A 20,257-nucleotide genomic window follows, 5' to 3' on the forward strand; every position below is an offset into this window, starting at 1 on the left:
CTAATTTTATTTGCTTTTTATCTTTTCTTTCTCTAAGTTAGTTTGTCAAGGGATTTTCTATTTGTTTGTTTGTTTATTTATTTATTTTTAAAGAACCAACTCTACATCAGTTCTCTGTATTATTTTTTATTCCCATTCCATTAGAGTCAGCTCTGATCTTTATCATTTTTTACTTTGTATTTTCATTGAATTATTCTTGCTTTTATAAGACCTAATAGTATACTATGGACTTATTTAATCAAAATAGGCTTAATTTTTATAAGTTTAGGCATTCATGGCTACAAACTTTCGTCTTTAAACTGCCTTCCTTTTGTCTCACAGTTCTACCTGTTGTGTTTTATAAAAGATAAAAGAGAAGGAAAATGTTTGGTGGATGTGCAGTCAGGTGTTGGGGAAGGAAGTGCCTCTGTGGGCCTATGCTGAGCATCCCTTTCCCCTCTGAGGTAACAGCCACCACGTGACAGTATAGTGTAGAATAGAGTTTATGGAAAGGGGAGTTGACAAAAAGGAGAGAGAGAGAGAAGAGGACTAGAGGCCAGCCATGAGCACATGGAGAGAGAAAGGGGAGGGGAATGGAGAGAGAGAAGGTAAGGAGCCGGAGCAAGAGCAACAGAGCAAGAGGAATAAGAGAGAGGAGGGGCAAGCAGCCAGTGAGTCAGGCATACATGTGTTGCCAGGTAACTGTGGCATGGAGCCTAGACTACATGACAACACTACAATCTTCATTTGATTCGAGGAAGCGTCAGATTCCCCTCTAATTTCTCCAGTCATCTACTGATTTCTCAAGTATATATTAGTTGATTTAGGAGTATTTGTATATTTTCCCCTTGCTATTCATTTTTAGTTTTGCCCCATTATCTTCCGATAATACGTAACAAGTTATTTCAACGTTTTGTTCTGTTAAGATGTTAACATGATGTCTTTTGGAGAAAGTTAAACAATACGCTCTTTAAGCGCATTCATTTTACAGCTATTGGGTAGAATATTCTGCAGTTGTTGGTTAAGTCCATTTCTATCTGTGGTACAGTTTAATTCTGAAGTTGTTTTAAATTAACTTTTTTTCTCTGTGGCCTATCTATTGATAACAGTGATATATTTATTAAAATCGTTCACTGTCCTTTTATGCCCAATTATCGTGGCATTGGGTACATGGATATTTGGTTAACACATACTGACAATCATTATATTTTCTTAATGATTTTTTAATTAGTATTGTCTTCATTAGAGTTTCTATTGCTGAGATGAAACACCATGACCAAAGCAACTTGGGGGGGTGTGTGTGGGGGGGGTATTCTGCTTACATTTCTTTCTATATCACAGTTCATCATCAAAGGAAATCAGGACAGGAACTTAACACAGGGTAGGAACCAGGAGGCCAGAGTTGATACAAAGGCCAGCAAGAGGGATGTGTTAATTGGTTTGCCCCTCATGGCTTGCTCAGCCAATTTTTTAGCTAGAAATCAGGATCGTGAGCCTAGGAATTGCACCAAACACAATGAGCTGAGCCTTCCTCTATTAATCACTACTTAAAAAAATCTCCTACATCCATATCTTATGAAGGCTCCCTCCTCCTGATGATTCTAGCTTATGTCAAGGTGACATAAAATTAAACATTACAGATATGTAGTGACTTGCCTCATTAATTTTGTTTGAATGTTTTGTCAAGTTCTTATATAGATACTCCATCTTGCTTTCATTTGTTGAAGAATTATTGTCTGCCCTTTCATTTCCTTCCCTGTGTTTTTGTCAATGGGATGCATTTCTTAGGCACAACAGATGGTTGAATCCTGTTAGTTTATCCACAGACAAACTTTCTTTTTAATTGAAGAGTAAAGTTTACATTGCAGATTGTTTAAGAGATATGTGTTAATTCTATGTATGTTTTTTTCAATCTGAGTAATTCTTTGTTCTTTTCTTTCCTTCGTCATCATAGTCGAGGTTTCCTGTTTATTAGACAAAAAATGTTTGAATCTTTGACAATTATGTTTGATTGCTTACTCTCCTAATTAAACTCATTCTTTCTCATGCTCTTACAATTGTGACCATCTTTCTTCTTCGTTGTCATTTAGGTTATGTCAAATGTCTTCTGTGATGATGGCTTAGTAGTTGTGAATTGGTGCACTTTGTGTGTTTACGCCTCTCAGTTCTAAGGGATGGCTTTGCTGGATACAGTGATCTTGAAAAGCAGCTATTATTCTCAGGACTTAAATAGATCAGTTGATGCTTTTCTTTTGGTTTTAGAGGTCCTGCTAGGGTTCTGAGATAACCTTGAAGAGTTCCTCTTTAAAGGTAAGCTGGTGTTTTCTTCTTTTAATATTCTTTCAGTTTTCTTGGCGTTCTGTCTTCAGTGTAACCTGGAAGGTTTTCCTTCTAGACATATCTATAAAGTTTCTATCTATCTCTTTTCCTTGACATCCATACCTTTACTTTGAGAATTTTTTAACCATAATTTTATTAAATAGTTTTTTTATACCTTAGTTTTCTATCTCAATTTTTTTTATACCACAAAGTCTTCAGATTGGTCCCTTGTTAATCTGTCAGAATTCTTAAAAAATATGGTCATGATTGCTTGAACTTCTTTATTGTTATCTGAATGTAATAATCTCTCAATCTCATCTTATTGAACTTGAAGGATTTTTTTTTTGCCCAAGTTGCTTCTTTTGTTTGCTAGTTGTTGTTGGTTTCTTTGTTTGTTTGTTTATCTATTTCCTTTTTATTATTATTATATATTAAATGTAAAGTCTCTGTTAGCCCAGGCTGGCCTCAAACTCATTCTCCTCTAAGAAGACACTTGAACTTATAATTGCCTCATTTTTCCATATTTTTGTTTCTAAGTTGCAATTTCCATATATTTTAGGACATATACATATTCATATCTCCTTATATAACTATAATTTTATTTGAGAGACCTCTTGATGAACAGCCATTTTTTGAAGTCTGAATCTTCATTACTACCCAATGAGTAAACACAGACCACAGAAACAGTAATTTAAAGAGAACTGGACTAACGAGGAATTTAAAAGTTAATGAGTGAAAATAGTATTAATAATTAATAATAAAATTAATAAGCAGTGGAGGAAGGAATGAAGAATCGAGTAGGATAGTACATTTGTTACTTTTCTTATTTCTGTGAGAAAGTACTTGAGAGAAGCAATTGCCAAAAAGGAAGAGTTTATCTGGGATCACGTCTTTAGGGTGCAGTCTACATCAAAGAGAAGGCAAGATGGCTGGAGGGTGAGGGAGCTGGTCACATTGCAGCTACAGTTGGGAAGCAGAGACAGACAAATGCTCACTTCGTTCTCCTATTCAGTCCAGCCCTGCAGCCCGGATGGTGACAGCTATATCCAGGTACCTTTTGTTCCAGCCTTGCTGGAAACAGCTTCACAGACACACACAGAAGTGTATGTAGGTCCATAATGGTTATAATCTAATAGAGTTAAAAATTACACAGAGAGAATAAAAGCGTACGAGATGAAGGTATGAAAAAAATGCTAAGGGAAAAACACAATGAACCCAACACAGAGCCAGATGATAAAAAAAAAAAAAAAAAAAAAAAACTTTGGGCTAAGGAACAGAAGATAGGATGTTTAACTTTTTTTCAAATGTTTTGCCAAACAGTTCCGCAGTTTACCTGGCATGGAGAAAAGAATGATATTAACTCATTTTTGCTCTAAAGTCCTAACAGGTTAGACTAGTAAGGGTTTTTTTTGCCAGATAAGTCTTCTGGAAGTTCTTGCAGAAGCAGGGCAGTAAAACCAAAGGCTTCTGTGATGGGGTGGTGAGCCCTGAATACTGTGGCATCCTGTGTGCCTGGCCAGCAGTCTCTTTCCAAACATGTATTCAACACACCTGCTCTTGCTCCTCCTTCTAGATGTCCCTCTGTAGTTTCCAAATGTAACCTCCCTCTGTGCATCTGGGCCATGTAAACCTATGTATGTGCCTCTATCCAAGTCATAGCCAGTTCTGGGCTCAAACTAATTATCGGGCAGTCTTCTATTAATCCAGTGATGGGTAGGCCTTTGGATCTTGGGGATATAAAAGAGCAAGTGCAGGGCCTTATCCTGACATAAGGATTTTACTGCAAGTTCACTGTTTGTTAGTTTGGTGGGTTTGTTTTTGTTTTTGTTTTTTTAATTGGATATTTTATGTATTTACATTTCAAATGTTATTCCCTTTCCCAGTTTCCTGTCCAGAAATCCCATTTCCCCTCCCCACTCCCCCTGCTTCTATAAGGGTGCTCCCCCACCCACCCACATACTCCCACTTCACCGCCCTGACATTCCCCTACACTGGGGAATCAAGCTTTCACAGGACCAAAGGCCTCTCCTCTTATTGATACCAGACAATGCCATCCTCTGCTACATATGTGGCTGGAGCCATGGGTCCCTCCATACGTACTCTTTGGTTGGTGATTTGACTAAAACACCTGGGAGTTGTGGGAGGGTCTGCTTGGTTGATATTGTTCTTCCTATGGGGTTGAAAACCCCTTCAGTTCCTTCAGTCCTGTCTCTAACTCCTTCATTGGGGTCCCCTTGCTCAGTCCAGTGGTTGGCTATGAGCATCTGCCTCTGTATTTGTCATGCGCTGGCAGAGTCTCTCAGGAGACAGCTATATCAGGCTCCTGTCAGCATGCACTTCTTGACATCATCATAGTGTCTGGGTTTGGTGCCTGTATATGGGATGGATCCCTAGGTTGGTCAGTCACTGGATGTCCTTTCCTTCAGTCTCTGCTCCACACTTCTCCATATTTCCTTTAAACAGGAGCCATTCTAGGTTAAAAATTTAAAGATGAGTGGGTGACTCCATCCCCCAACTGGGGGCCCTGCCTAACCTCTAGATATGGTCTCAACAGGTTCTCCCTCCCCTTCGTTGGGTATTTCAGCTAACCTCATCTCTGTTAGATCCTGGGAGCCTCTTGCTTTCCTGGCATCGGGGACTTGCTGCTGGCTATTTCCAGTTCCCCATCTCTCACTGCTACAAACCTCTGTTCAAATTCCTGACCCTCTGTATATCATCCCCATCTCTTTCCCTACCTGATCCTACCCCATTCCCCATTCTCTTCCTCCCAAGTCCCTCCCACCCTCTACCTCCCTTGAGTACTTTGTTCCCCTTTCTTTTTTTTTCTTTTTTGTGCGTGTGTCTTGAAGATGAATTTTTTTCATCTTTATGAAATTGGGTATTTCTTATTTACATTTCAACTGTTATTCCCTTTCCTGGTTTTAAGGTCAAAATCCCCCTAACCCCCCCTCCCCTTCTCTATGAGTGTTCCCCTCCCCATCCTCCCCCCATTACTGCCCTTCCCCCAACAATCATGTTCACTGGGGGTTCAGTCTTGGCAGGACCAAGGGCTTCCTCTTCCACTGGTGCTCTTACTAGGCTATTCATTGCTACCTATGAGGTCAGAGTCCAGGGTCAGTCCATGTATAGTCTTTGGGTAGTGGCTTAGTCCCTGGAAGCTCTTTGTTCCTCTTTCTAAGAGGACTGAAGCTTCTACACTTTGGTCTTCCTTCTTTTTGAGCTTCATGTGGTCTGTAAATTGTATCTTGGATATTCCGAGCTTTCGGGCTAATATCCACTTATTAGTGAGTGCATGTCATGTGTGTTCTTTTGTGATTGGGTTACCTCACTCAGGATGATATTTTCTAATTCCATCCATTTGCCTAAGAATTTCATGAAGTCATTGTTTTAAGTAGCTGAGTAGTACTCCATTGTGTAAATATATCACATTTTCTGTATCCATTCCTCTGTTGAAGGACATCTGGGTTCTTTCCAGCTTCTGACTATTATAAATAAGGCTGCTATGAACATAGTGGAGAATGTATTCTTCTTATTCTGTGTTGGAGCATCTTCTGGGTATATGCCCAGGAGTGGTATAGCTGGGTCCTCAGGTAGTACTATGTCCAATTTTCTGAGGAACAGCCAGACAGGGTCTTATTGTGTAGCCCTGAAACTAACTCTGTAGACCAGGCTGGCCTCAAACTCAGAGATTTGCCTGTTTTTGTCTCTGGAATGCTGACACTGAAGCCATGTGCCACCTTGTCCTGGTCTCTAAGCATATTCTTAAGGTGGCTCCTCAGGTGGCCCTGGAGATTAAGCTAGGACATACAGGGACCTTTAGCCTCTGCTCACCGTGTAGACCACATATCTCTCATCTTAAACTATGTTTTCACAGAGTATCAGATTGTGTGTTAGAGAGCTTCCTTTGTTCTTGTGTAAAACCCTGCAAAAGAGTGTCCTCCCCTTTTCTACGATTTTATCTATTGCTCACTATTAAGATTCATTGTTTGTTTTTACAAATCTGAGGTTAAAGCTTTCTGTATTTCACCTGGTCTTTGTCTACTGTTCATAGTTCCACTCCTATGCCTTGCTTTACCACCCACATTCTCCTGTGGCCAAACACTTGATAATTTCAGACTTGTAAAGAACTCAGAAACTGCTAGAAATCTCTAATCTGCTGTCCAATCACCTCCTTATGAAATTCTTCAAACAATGAATAATTGTTTCTCGTTTTTTTTTTAAATTTAATGTCAGTGTTATTGCTTTGAGAGTACAATTTTTCTTCTTTCCCCCAGTACCTGTCTATCTCATTTTCCTACGGAGAGCTCAAATTAGGCTCCTCCTACATAGACATTTCTTAGAAACCTCAGTTCACACCCATCTTCTTTTTACCTTAAAATTATTTAATTACTGTGCCATGATATTTTAAGCTTTAAATATTAACATTCACTCTATTCTACAGTTTGGCACTCTAATGTTTTATTCACTAATTTTATAATGAACACATTATTTCTCCAGACAGACTGTAAATGTCTGTGGGCTGAGAAGCCTGTTTTGAATTTTCTGATACTTCAAGGTTAGGGGGTCACACATAGACTGCATAGTGTACAATTGCTTGTTAATTGAGATGTTCTATTCCACTGATCTTAGAAGATATTTTCAGTAGAGCATTCTAGGCATGAAACATAAATCAATAAAGTTGGCACTCAAGACAAATGAACCTACCATCCCCATTCGCAATTTCCTGGAGCCATAGTTAATAACGATATAACCCAAGTGAGGCCACAACTATCAGTCATGTGCTAACTCTGACTAGGCTTCCCCTTTCTTCACTCCCTCTACTGTATCTAACTGGGCAGGTTACAACTGTCACAGTCATGATGTTTTAGAACCACTAAGATTCATACATAAAGCCTATTACAGAACTTTCCCATTGCTTCTATTCTTTCTATTCCTATATCATGAAATCTCCCAGAATCAGGGAAATTCACTTACTCCCTGTACATTCAGTCAGTTGCACAAATGTTCAGATTATGCAAAGTGTTATTTAGATTCCAAATGAACATGATGCCGGTTTCTAAGATGATAGCTATATCCTCTTGGTAGCTACCCAATCAGAGCAGAGTAGAATGAACCAGAGTTCATCCCTTCCTGGATCCCATAATCTGCTGTGAATTAAATCACAGAAAACTATAGTTTATTAGATGAATTGTTACCACAAGACATTCCATACTTCTAGCCAGAAGAAAGTCTAGCCAAGTCTGACTTGATAAATTTAGCCAGGAGCACCATATCCATTTTATGAGCATGGTTTATAGGAGATTAAGTGCTAAGACACAGGGCCACTAATGGAATGAGAGCTCAGGACAGGAGAGGCATGTGGGCTACACTCAGTGAATAAGGCATGATGGAGGAGGTGGTTTTTCATCTGAAGTGTAGTGGGCAGAAGCATTCAAGGTAGGAGGGAGAGCTTGAGTTAAGTCCTGGCCAAACAACAAGGCTCATGAGTCCAAAGACTAAAGAGAATGTTCTTGCTGAAGCCAGTGAAAGATTTCTGCTGGTGTGGTTAAAGGTCAGATAGCCAAGGTATTTCTTGGTTTTTGTTGTTGTTTTTGTTGTTATTGTTGTATTCTTTAGTTTTGTTTTCATTAGTTGTGAAAGCCTCAATGCTGGACTTTGAAATAAAAATGGGAAACCTGCAGAAGGAGAAAATGGAAACCTGCCATAGGGAAGAGCTACTGGGCAGTCTAATTGCTACTCCAAAAACACAATTATGGTCAAATTTTAGAATACATTAAACAGGGATGATAGTAGCCATGGTAATGTCTATAAACTGTATAGTAAATTGTCTTATCAACATACAAAACATTCAAAATACTGAAGAGATTTAGCACTGCATCTAAGGAAGCTATTCAAGGCAAGAGGATGGATTAAACAGTTTGACAGACAGTATTACTTAGAAGTAAATTGCTTTTTTTAATTCTCAGATATTCTAAGATGATAGAAGTTATGAAAGAGAACCGAGTTTTGAATAGTTTCTAGGATCTCCTGAGAGTTCTCTCTACTTCCTCTTACAATGCCAACTCAGCCATTGGGCATCATACTTCTCTATGGCAGCCATATCACTTGGCATCAATTACCTTGCAACCTTGCAAAAGCAAATGTGCTTATCTTCTTGTTGTGTCTCCAGCATCAGCCAAACACTGTGTGCTTTCTCCAGGTAGCCAACCAAGGGTCACTATCATGCTCCTTGTCTTGGTTGTTGATAATAACCATTTTGCTTTAGTATCCATTGACAGAAAGTAGAGACTACAAAAGAAACCTTACTAATCTTTGAGAGAAACAATGCCTAGCTCCAAACAATGTGTCATAGAGAGCAGCTTCTCAAGCTGCTGTGGTGACCCCACATGTAGTCAACTGAATATGGAGGTGACAAAAACCATTGGCAACAGCCAAGGTCATTTGGCAATGACCAAAAGTTAATTCAAAATCAAATGCATACTGTATCCAGGGTACTTAGGGCACTGCTTATTTATGTCATATCACATGACTTCGCTATAATCTTGGCTCTGAACATACAACATGCATGGTTCACACTCTGTATACTGTACACCATTAGCTACAAGAGGTGATACAGATAGAATATGTATTGTCAAACTAAGAAGTCAAATAAATGAAGACTGAAAAATCACGAATTGGTGATACTTGTTAAAGAATTCCACTGGAATAGTGCAGAAGGAAGCCAGGCTATGGCATGTAAAGAACATTAAGGAAGCAGAGACAGTTAACATAGGATATTCTTACTAGCAGCTTGACTATAACATGAAAATTTCAATAACCAGTAACCACAAATAGTTCCAAGGAAAAGTGATACATTTAATTGATTATCTTATTATTCATCCACTGTCTCAAACACATTTATAGCTGCTGAGAAGCAACAAGCAGAGAGTACACATTTAAAAATAGGTCAAGAGTATGACTAAGGAAATAATACCCAGGAGAAAGATCATGAATTATTAGAGAGCTGGGCAGACACAGAAATGAGGACTATCCCACACTTGGTACCTCAAGTTTATTTTATAACAGGGAGAAGACAAGATTTGGAGCTGAGGCATGTAGAGAGTAAACTATGCAGTGAATCATTGTCTTCACAGTTTCTTTGAAATAGTCTATAAACCTTACTGATGCTCCGTAAACAAAAAAAGGAGCGTGTGTTTTATAAATAGAACACCCTCGGATATAACTGACCTTTAGAGTCGCAGACAGCAAAGCTTGCCTTCTTTCGCCCGCACTCCATACATCTTAGTTTCCAGTCACAAGAGGAGATAGAAATATGCATTGTCTGTGTGCATGCACATATGTTGTACTTTTAAGGGTGACGACATCTGTAGTACCATCAAAGGAATCTTTTGTGGTTACATAAGGAAAAAGTCAAAAAGCTGGGTTTCTTTTTCTTTTTTATTCATGCAGAAATCTAAATTTAAACGTTCAAACTCTTTAGTTCTAATAATTTATTTATGTGGGCCCAAATTCTTGTGTGTATCTTATCTAGATAATCATGAGCCTTCCGTTTTCTACCCTAATCTGAAGAACAATCTCACTCAATGATGAACTTAGAATGGGAAGGCACTAGTCTTTGTTGAGTACTAGTCTTTGTTGAGTAGTAGAACAAACTGCCACTGGTTTCCATCTTATGCTTCAGGCTTCAGGATATCTTTGGATAAATTCAGAGGGCTAATTGCACGTAGAGAGAAACATAAACTAGATTCTTCATAAACCTTTGTCTTCTCAGAACTGGAAAGGAAAAGTGACATGGGTCACAAACAGCTAACCATATAAAAAATCTAGTTCATATTTTGAGTTTTATTAACTAGTATAAAACACTTTTAAATCTGTCAATAAAATTTCTGTATTCACCAACTTAACCCCTTTCCTATATTAATCCATTTTTCCTCTGTTAAGCCTATTTTTTCTCAATATTTCCCAAGACACTTAAATACCGAACTAGTTTTTTAAGGTACAAAGATATCCAATTCCTTAGCAAACTTCTGAACTTCCCTGACCTAAGGAGAAGGTGTCAGATCCTTGTAGTCTCAGAAGCAGCTTAGAGCTGTGGATGTGCAGTGCTTCTGCTGCTAGATCAAATGCTGAGATGCTCTTGACTTCAGGAAGGAGGCAAGGGCCAGCATTTTGAAACATCCAAAACTGCATTGTTGTGCTGGAGAAAAACCCAGCTTGTTAGGCAAGTGCTCTCCACTCTTCTACTGAGCTAATCCCCATTCCATGCATTTGTACACTTTCAAATGCAAGCAAGAGAGAGCAGTTCAACAAGGCTTAAAGGAACAGCAGACAGATTGTTTCAGATAATTCACAGTAAAGCAAGGAAGGAGCCTAGTTTGTGCAAAGGTGGCCCCAGGTGTTCAGCCTGGAAGGCTTTTCTCTTCCATCTCCTGTGCCACCCTTCTGTGTGTTCACTTCCTTCTCAAACCACCTATCTCCTATACCTTCAACGCACACATGAACAAAGGAGAATTTCCAACAGAAGTCTTGGACTGTTGCCTCTTAAATCCATAAGCTTTGGCCAAATCCCCAGTCCCAACCATAAAGACTATATGGTACTTCAAGGAAAGGTGAGCAAATTACGCCACGAGCAAAACCTACAAACATCCAGTGTTGCCTTCAAATATGCCCTGAGCTCACCAGAAATGCAGGTAGACCCCTTCCAAAAACCTTAAAGAAAAGCAGACTTCAGCTCACCTTCCCTTAGAAACATCAGCGATTGAAACTGTCTGTGTACAGGCCAGACTGACAGCTGTCCTGGAAGCGATGCTGGCAAGGGATTCCTGCGTCAGGCGAAGCTTAGCCTACATGACTCATAAGGTCACGTTTGACTCCACAATTCCATTATCCTTGTTAATTTCCCAAATTCAATTTGCAGTACAGGATAAACAAACCAGCCTAATTTGATCTGGAACCTCTGCAGGCTATCACAGGTCATTTAATCTAAAACACATGGCCCTACCCATTCCTGTGATTTCCAACGTCTTCTAACAGACCTTGTCTTTACAAAGACTCCGAGTTATTAGTTTACTTATGGCCTTTCCAGCCTCTTGCTTATTTGACAATTGCCTTTGATTTTCCTTGAGATTGGGGCAGAGGAAACATAAAAGAGTTTTCTTCTTTCTAAATTTCTCCTCTTAAGTCATAGAAATAGTAAGACCAGATTAATATTACCTCGCTTAGATTTTACTTCACAATGTGCCTTCATTTTTCAGGGTTGAGCCTGAGAAACTGGATATGGGCTGTAGATAATCACAGGTCTGGAAAAGTCTACCAAGGCAGATTTTCAGAGATGAATGGTCAGATTTTTAAGTTTTGATATTAATATAATTTATAAAACAAATTTGATATATACTGCAACCTTGTTAGAATTGGGGTACTAAAACTGCTTAAGTCTTACTCATTAGGAAACGTACACATAGGCCAGTTGGATGGCTCAGCCACCAAGCCTGACAACCTGAATTGATTTCTAGGATCCACATAATAGAAAGGGGAGCCATCTCCCCAAGGCTGTCCTCTGACCTTCTTATAGGTGCCAACACATGCTCATTCCCCCACATACACCCACATTCTCTCTCTCATATACATAATAAACGAAACGTAATTTAAAAAGGAACTATACACGTGTGTTAAAGTTATATATTTTAACGTTCTTTTCCCGTGCTTAACTAACGTGTCTTCACAGTTGAAAGCAGCCCCCCATGCTGCTTTCATGCGGTTTAAAATGGACAGGTGGCAGAATCCAGCCTTAAACACCTGATGTATGTCCACTCTTCTAACTGATGCTCTTTCTTGTCTTTTGCAGTGAATGTCGTGTCCATGTTACAGGAATTTTGGGAAAGCAAGCAGCAGCAGAGAGCCACATTCTCCAGTGAGGGGCTGGTGGTCTATGAGTCAATGCCTTCCTCTGGGCCTCCCTTTGTGAGCTATGTGACTCTCCCCGGAGGGAGCTGCTTTGGCAACTTCCAGGTAAGAGCAGCCAGCACCCGCATTAGCACAAGGTAACTGGGTTAGAGCAGGATTAGCCTCTCACAAAGTAGTTAGTAGGATTCTTTTGATACAGTAGATAAAGCTGACGTATATCTCTCACACGTGCTGGAAAAATCAGTCAGATGCTCCGATTTTTGTGATGTGCCCTGATACTTTCCTAAAAAACAACAGATTTTATAGAATAGCATTTTGTTTCCAAGATATCTATTGCTCTTTCCTTCAAGAAGATTCTTGGAAAAAAAATGTATAGGACTAGAAAACAGTGGTGAAGTCTTCCATCGGGGCTTTTCTAACAGTTGAAAGTCCACACTATCATAATTTTGTTGTAATTAAGTATTACATCCTTGTGGCATATACCTTTAATCCAGCACAGAGACAGATGGCTCTCTGTAAGTTGAAGGTCAGCCTGATTACACAGAGTTCTAGGCCAGCTAGGGCTACATAATAAAGCCTTGTGTCAAAACTAACTAACTAAATATTAAAATAAAAATACACAAAGCCTACCTTACATCAAAGCATTATCCCAGTTGAAAGCTGGGATCAAGCACCTATGCCTCTATCTACTTTCAACCCTTTGAAAAACTTACTTAACCTTTCAATTTTCCAAGTTTTGAGATAGGAAATATCCATCCGATTAGCCAGAGTTCATAGAAAGTACATTTGTAATATGTTAGCATGATGTATCTTCTAGATTGTAGGGTATCCAGGTACTGTTATTGTTGTGTTTTGTAAAGTCAAGTATATGTTTTGTAGAGCTTGGTACGGTGAGGTGGAAGGGGTGCCTTTGGCAGAACCATGCTAAGACATTCCTTCCCCATGAGGTACCAGCCATAGGACAGATATAGTATAGAATAGTTTATTAAGGGTATACGAAGGAGAGTTGAGGAGGAAGTAGAGACAGAGAGAGACAGGAGGATGGGGGAGAGGAGGGCCAGCCAGGAATATGAGGAGGGAGGGGAGAGAGAGAGAGAGAGAGAGAGAGAGAGAGAGAGAGAGAGAGAGAGAGTCAGAAAGAGACTCAGAGAGAGACAGAGAGGGGGAGGGAGAGGAGAGGGAGGGCTAGCCAGGAATACGAGGTGGTAAGAGAGAGAGGGAGACAGAGAGGGAGAGAGGGAGTGGGGGAGAGAGAAACAGAGACAGACACAGAGAGAGAGCAGAGAGAGTGAGAAGAGGCCAAACAGTGCCTTTGCAGCAAGTCAAGCCTACCTGGCTTTTGCCAGGTAACTGTTGGGCGGGGCCTAGGAGGAATGCCAACAGTTAGAACAATACTTTTGGCTACACTTTTTTTCTTTGTGTGTAACTGTAGACATATTTCTAAACACTTCTATGCAAAGCATTTGCCTACACTGCAATCAACATCTGGTTACCCAGTGAGTCAATAGGAAATATCGAGCAGGCCGAGGATATATTCTATACCCTTAGGAAATCAATGTTCAAAAAAGTTATGGTAATTATGGAGTTATATGTAAGGGTCACTGCAAACACAAGCAAGGGCGCTTCTAAAATTACCAGTCCTCTTTCTAAGCACCCCTTTAATGCAATAAGCCATCCCTCATTCAGGGACTAACGGTGGTGCTTCATTTCTAACATATGGAGAAGCACACACAGCCAAGTTTCTTCTGAGCCTTGGCAGCTAAGAAGCCCAGATGAAAGTTTTCAGTGTATATATTTATCATGAATGTGTTCAGATTTCAACATTTCTAAGGCTATTATCATCATACCTGATGTTATTTTTATTTCTACCTAAATTCTCCCTTTGAATTAGTTATTTTATGCGATTTTATCTCATTGCCAGGTATAGCTGCTTCATATTGCCTCAAATCCTTTGAATAATGAATGGTATACTGTTTTTAAGCTTTTAATTTTTTTCAAATATTACATGTGCGTGTGTGTGTGTTGTGTTGTGTTTGTGTGTTCTCGCTATGCCATGGTGATTATGTGAAGGTCAGAGAACAGCTTGTGGGAGTCATTTCTCTCCTTCCATCGTGTAGGTCCTGAGGCTCAAGCTTGGGTCATCAGGTTCAGTGGCAAGCACCTTTACCAGCTGAGCCATCTCACTGGCCCAAGAAAGGTATCATTTAATAAACAAACCAGTAGTGTAGTTGTTAGGGGTTATTAAGGACTGTAAATTGAAGCTGAGGCATATATGGCTGAAGGTATCCTAGCCAGCTGAGAAAGATATATTTTCTCACTCTTAGGAATGGTGTGTGCTAAGACACACCCAAAGAGGAAACCACAGCACGTCCATGCTTTTCAAAGTGTAAGTGTGGAAAGGACTCATAGAAGATGACATTTAGACACTCCACCATCACATCTTGCAAAGGACTGCAGGTTCTATACTAAGAGAAATCAGAACCCCGAATGTGAACAATATATCCAGATATGTGTCTGAAAGACTGCTTTTACGGTAGCGTGAAAATGCTTCAGTACTAAATGAAGCTAAGACCAAGAGCTCCGGGGTGAACAGCTATGATGGTGGCTGCATGCACGGCATGGTCAGCAGAGAATACAAAAGGACTGAAAAGTGACCGGAAGTTGGGCAGTTAGGATGGAAGCTCCATTTTAGCTATAGCCACTGGCCAAGAAAGGTGAGGCAGGAGCACACTCTGGGAATTGTGGACAGAGTCATTGAGTAGGGCATTCTGCTTAAAAAGGGTGTTGAGGGTTGTTTTGTTGTTGTTGTTGTTGTTGTTGGTGGTGGTGGTGGTGGTGGTGGTGGTGGTGGTTTTTTGGATACTATATCCATTAATCTTGTTTTTTTTTAATTAGATAGAATATATTGAGTGTATAGGTAGCTTTGGGGAAACTTTGAAATGGGTTAAAACACAGTAAACTTGGTTAACAAAATGGCATGGGCCACCAAAAAGATGAGTAAGAAAGATGTGGAATTTCTGATTAATAAGAAAATAAGAATTATTTAAGTGGTGAATAAAGCTACAGGAGACTCTTCTGCTCTCCTCCTTCCTCTCTCTCTCTTCCTCTCCTGGCTTGACACGAAAAAAAAAAGAAAATAAGAATTAAAAAGATATGTGTCTCAATTCTTACAAGTCTTACGTCATAGAAGTGTAATACAAGTATACTACAAAATATCATTATGTTAAAGAAAAACCCACAAGGGATTTGTAGAAATCGCTAGGTGGTTAAGAATAGGTTCTGTTATTGCAAAACACCCTTGTCAAGTGGGTCACAATCATCTATAACTCTATCTCCAGGAGGATCTGATGTCTCTAGCCTCTGAGGGCCCCTACACACACACACACACACACACACACACACACACACACACACACACACACACACAGACACTTAAAGCATTTGACAGCACACAGAAATATGTACCACTTTCTGGCTGGTAGAAAATTATATTATCTTTATAACTCTTCTCTAAGATTATTTCCAAAGAAAAAGCTCGAGTAAAGAGGAAAACTAGTGGTTGCCATTAACTTATTGAAGTATAAATTCTTCTGCAGCAACAGACTATTCAGCTACCCCAGTTCGCTTCCAGGCTTTATCTCCCAGAGTCCCTTTTCTGACACTTGATTCTTTTGGCCTAACTTCCACCTCAGCCACATATCTTGATCTCTTCCAGTCATCCTGATACTTACACTGTGTCCTACCAGTCAGTGCTCCTGCCCCGCCTTCTAGGACTCCACACAAGAATATACTCCATGTACATTCTCTGTGTCTTTTGTTGAAAACAATCTACCCCTTCAGATTTCTCAAGGCAATTATGTGCTTCTCTATTAGCACCTTATGCTAAGGTATCTTGTGTGCATGTTCTGTCTGTGTAATAAAATATAAACACCTCAGGGATGGGGCCCAGATCCTTACAACCTTCATAATCTTAAGCACGGCTGCTTCATATGGTAACAGCCTAATACATTTTGTTGAATCAATACCCACATGACTAAATAACATACTCCAAGAATAATGTAATGTCATTATTCTTGTGTGTAATCAATAACCTGCAAAAATATCCCACTTAACTTTTCCAGGTAGGGCTATAAAGGGCTATAAAGTACCCTGAACCTTCATGTTGTTTATATCTATGGCTTGTTTATATCTCATTTACCATTATCTTGTTTATATCTATGGTGAAATTACTGAAATTGGATGAATGTGAAATAATTGATCCAAGACCCCTTCATTCTCTCTGAATTTTATGACCATGAACAAGCAATGATGACTATTCTTTTTTTTAAAGATTTACTTATTATATATAAATACACTGTCTTCAAACACACCAAGAAGAGGGTATCAGATTTCATTACAGATTGTTGTGAGCCACCATGTGGTTGCTGGGATTTGAACTCAGGACCTCTGGAAGAGCAGTCAGTGCTCTTAATCACTGAGCCATCTCTCTGCCCAATGATGACTATTCTTGTACCCAGGTGTGCATTATGTTTACGGTCAATAAATACACTCAATTTAATATATCTAAAAAGGAATGCATTTGTCATATAAAATATATATAAAGCACATGCATCCAAGAATTCTAGTGCTCTTGTTTTGTTTTATCTACCCCGAGAATTATAGTTTTCCCTATTGTCTCATAAATTTTGACTCCAATGACACAACTTCCCTTAGGTGGTAGATTCAACATCCTCCTTGTGGTCTTGAAAAAATAAAAATGACAACTAGTCAGCAGGGAGTCAACTTCTGGGCAACTTCTCTGATCATCTTTTTTTTTTTTTAATGTTTAAATCATCCTAGTTTAAGGTTCTCAGGAGAATTGTTAACATCCTTGCTTTAAAAGATCCAGAACTTCCTGAAGCAAATGTATTTTGAAATGTCTTTGGTGGTTGACAATCAAATCCAGCTCCTTAATCCATTTGTCCCTCCAGAATATGATTGGGGGAGAAAAACCAGGAAAGAAAATAAGAATAAAAATTTCTCTTGTGAAGATATATTGCACCTTTTCTTCGTCAGTTCAAAATCATCTTAAATGCTTTTTTTAAAACCATGTTTTGCCAGCTGCTGGCTTTCAAGCACCTACATGCTTCGTCATGCTATGTCTTTTCACATAACCAAAAAGCCACCCATGTGCATTGCAGATCATTTTATGATGGATTGTTAATGCCAAGCCCATTGAAGAAGCATGCAGAAACCATCATGCCAAAGTAGGCTTCTTGCTGGGCATGGACATCACCTCAAGTGCACCAAGTAATGAGAGATGCTTAGTAGAGCATAGACTTGGCTAAAGAACTAACCCCTCTGCTTTCAGCAGCTTCGTGAAAGCTGTGAGAAATTCCACTCATTCATTCTTTAAAGCAGTGGCATTCATAACGATCCTTAGGTTTCTGACTACTAAAAGGAAAGCTGTCCAAAGCTCTGATGGACAAAAGCTAACACTGATTTTTATGCAAAGCACCTCTCATTGGACTAAATGGCAAACTTGTGTCCATGAAGGCTAATTAAGAAGCTTTCAGCTAGGCACTGCCAGAGCCAGACCAATACAGATGCAGATAGACACAGCCAAACATTGGGTTGAGAGCAGAGAACCCAATGTGGAAGTTATGGCAAGAACTGTAGGAGCTGAAGGGGCTTGCAACCTTATAGGAAGAACAACAATATCAACCAACCAGACCCCCCCCCAAAGCTCCCGGGGACCAAACAACCATCCAAGGAGTACACAGGAGGTACCCATGGCTCCAGCTGGATATATAACAGAGGATTGCCTTATCTGGCATCACTGGGAGGGGAGCCCCTTGATTCTGTGGAGGCTTGATGACCCAGGATAGGGGAACGTTAGGCTGCTGAGGCAGGAGTGGGTGGACGGGTGGGGGAGCACCTTCATAGAGGTGGGGGTAGGGGGAGGAAGGGATAGGGGGGGTGGTGGAGTTGAAACTGGGAAGGGGATAACATTTGAAATGTAAATAAATAAAATAGGCAATAAAAAGGGGGAAAAGGAAGAAGAAGAAAAAGAAGGAGGAGGAGAAGGAGGAGAAGGAGAAGGAGAAGGAGAAGGAGAAGAAGAAGAAGAAGAAGAAGAAGAAGAAGAAGAAGAAGAAGAAGAAGAAGAAGAAGAAGAAGAAGAAGAAGAAGAAGAAGAAGAAGAAGAAGAAGAAGAAGCTTTCAGTTAATCTTGGCACCAAAGTCCCCCCTCAACAAAATCCAAATAGAAGGAGAAGGGATGGAGAGAATGCAAAAGAGCATTGTAGACCTCCTTTTAGACCAGACCTTCACATATTACTATAGTGTGGAAAAAGAAAAGTAAAATATCTGAACAGTAAATAAAACAACCTACTGATAAAAAAGTTTTCCCAAGAAGTTATATTGGAACACATCAATATGGTTCCTTATCAAAGAAAGCATTGAATATTATAAGCATTAGGTAGGGATTTGTGCATTCCGAAAGTGTTTTCATCATGCCATTTTTTGCAAATTGAGGTCGGGGTCCTTCCTAGGCACATAATACATCCATGAAAACCAGCGGAATTTCCCACATTCTATATATGAACAAACAAGGTCCTTGCTAATCATCCAGTCCTCCTTATAAACTCAGAAGGAAACCCACTCATCCCAGCAACTACTTTTGTTTCTAAGCCCAAAAGAAAACTTGAATATCTTACTTTATATTTTTATTTTAAAAGTTTGTGATCCACTTTTTTTTTTAAAGACCATAATGTGGTCTCTGTATAGAATTGGTTAGGATAATTTGGAATTGAGGATTTCATTCTTATCATCAGCAAAAGCAAAATTTCCTTTAGACATCAGACTATTATTATGCAATCATTTACACTGTAAATTATGATTAAAGAAAACTGTCAAACATCGGTGTATTATTTGATGTATTTAAAATGTTGGGTGTTCAACTTATTATGGTATTGTATCTTTCTTAACTATTTGGGTGCTATTGTTAGAAGTGTGTTGCTGAAAAATTATGAAAAATGCTGTCTTTTACCCCGCACTAGATCCGGCACCATAGTGCCCCAAGATACTGGTAGACATCTTCATCTCAGTCAGCGAAGCCTCTCACCTGCTTTGTTCTATCCCATATCACACTGCCGATGGCTTCTCTCTGTACCTATCTAGTTCCCAAGGCAGGCTGCCACCATGCCAGAAATATACATCCCAATTCTGTGGAGGCCTAGTGTTACAGCCACCACATACTCTCTTGAACTTAAATCGCCACATGAAAGAACACACAACACAATAACCTCTGATCCAATTGATAAGATATAATTGCCCACCTAGACACACAAAGCCTTATACACATCCCTCCCTTAGGAACATTCGTAACAATCTGTAAAGGTGCAGAGTGGAATCTTAACATCAGCCTCCATGTTCTCTTGGCAACTTCTCCCCTTGACTCCCATCTCCTCCTCCCTCTAAAACTTTTCTCCCGCCCATCCTTCCTTCTCATCCACTGACAGGCCTCGTTCTATATTGTACCTGCCTTCACCTGTATGACATCATCCTACAGAAGTGTTTCATAGGAAGTAAGCAGAGCTGTCCTGTGCTATCGTGTGATTCTTAGACTAGTTGTACAATGCCAGTTGTGCATGAAGTTGTAACATTCAGTACCTCTACCAGCAGATTCTTGATTAGCTCCCTCAACCCATTTTTAACTTCTATCTGGTGTTGCTCAATGGGCTGTACAGTAGGAAGCCAAAGAGAAAACACTCAGAGCAGAGGTATCCTTGCAAAGCTCTTTGTCTTCATATAATGGACTTTAATGATTTTGCAACTCTGCTTTTCATAGTCATTTCTTATGAAAATACTGTTTTCTTTTACTTACTTGTATAATCAGACACAAAACACATTTTATACCTTCATAAATTGCATGTCTTCTCCAAATTCAAGAAACTAAACATATATCTAAATCACAATAAAATCCGTTTATAAAACTGAGGTTTTGCCCATGACTGAGAGAACATTTGATCGGTTCACATATTTGACTAAACAGAATTGCAATGCTTTTTTTTTT

The 20,257-nt window shown here is 39.5% G+C and overlaps 1 protein-coding gene across 1 annotated transcript in view; it reads left to right on the top strand.

The window, feature by feature from the left end:
• The window catches only part of Lix1 (limb and CNS expressed 1), a 57,004-nt gene that overhangs the window by 10,378 nt on the left and 26,369 nt on the right, over positions 1-20,257 (top strand). Inside the window, 1 exon segment of the mRNA NM_001106214.1 lies at positions 12,143-12,306. Within this exon segment, the coding sequence (NP_001099684.1) occupies positions 12,143-12,306 (164 nt within the window).

Source organism: Rattus norvegicus, chromosome 1 (genome assembly GCF_021556685.1).
Source record: "Rattus norvegicus strain SHRSP/BbbUtx chromosome 1, alternate assembly SHRSP_T2T, whole genome shotgun sequence".
Classification (NCBI taxonomy): domain Eukaryota; kingdom Metazoa; phylum Chordata; class Mammalia; order Rodentia; family Muridae; genus Rattus; species Rattus norvegicus.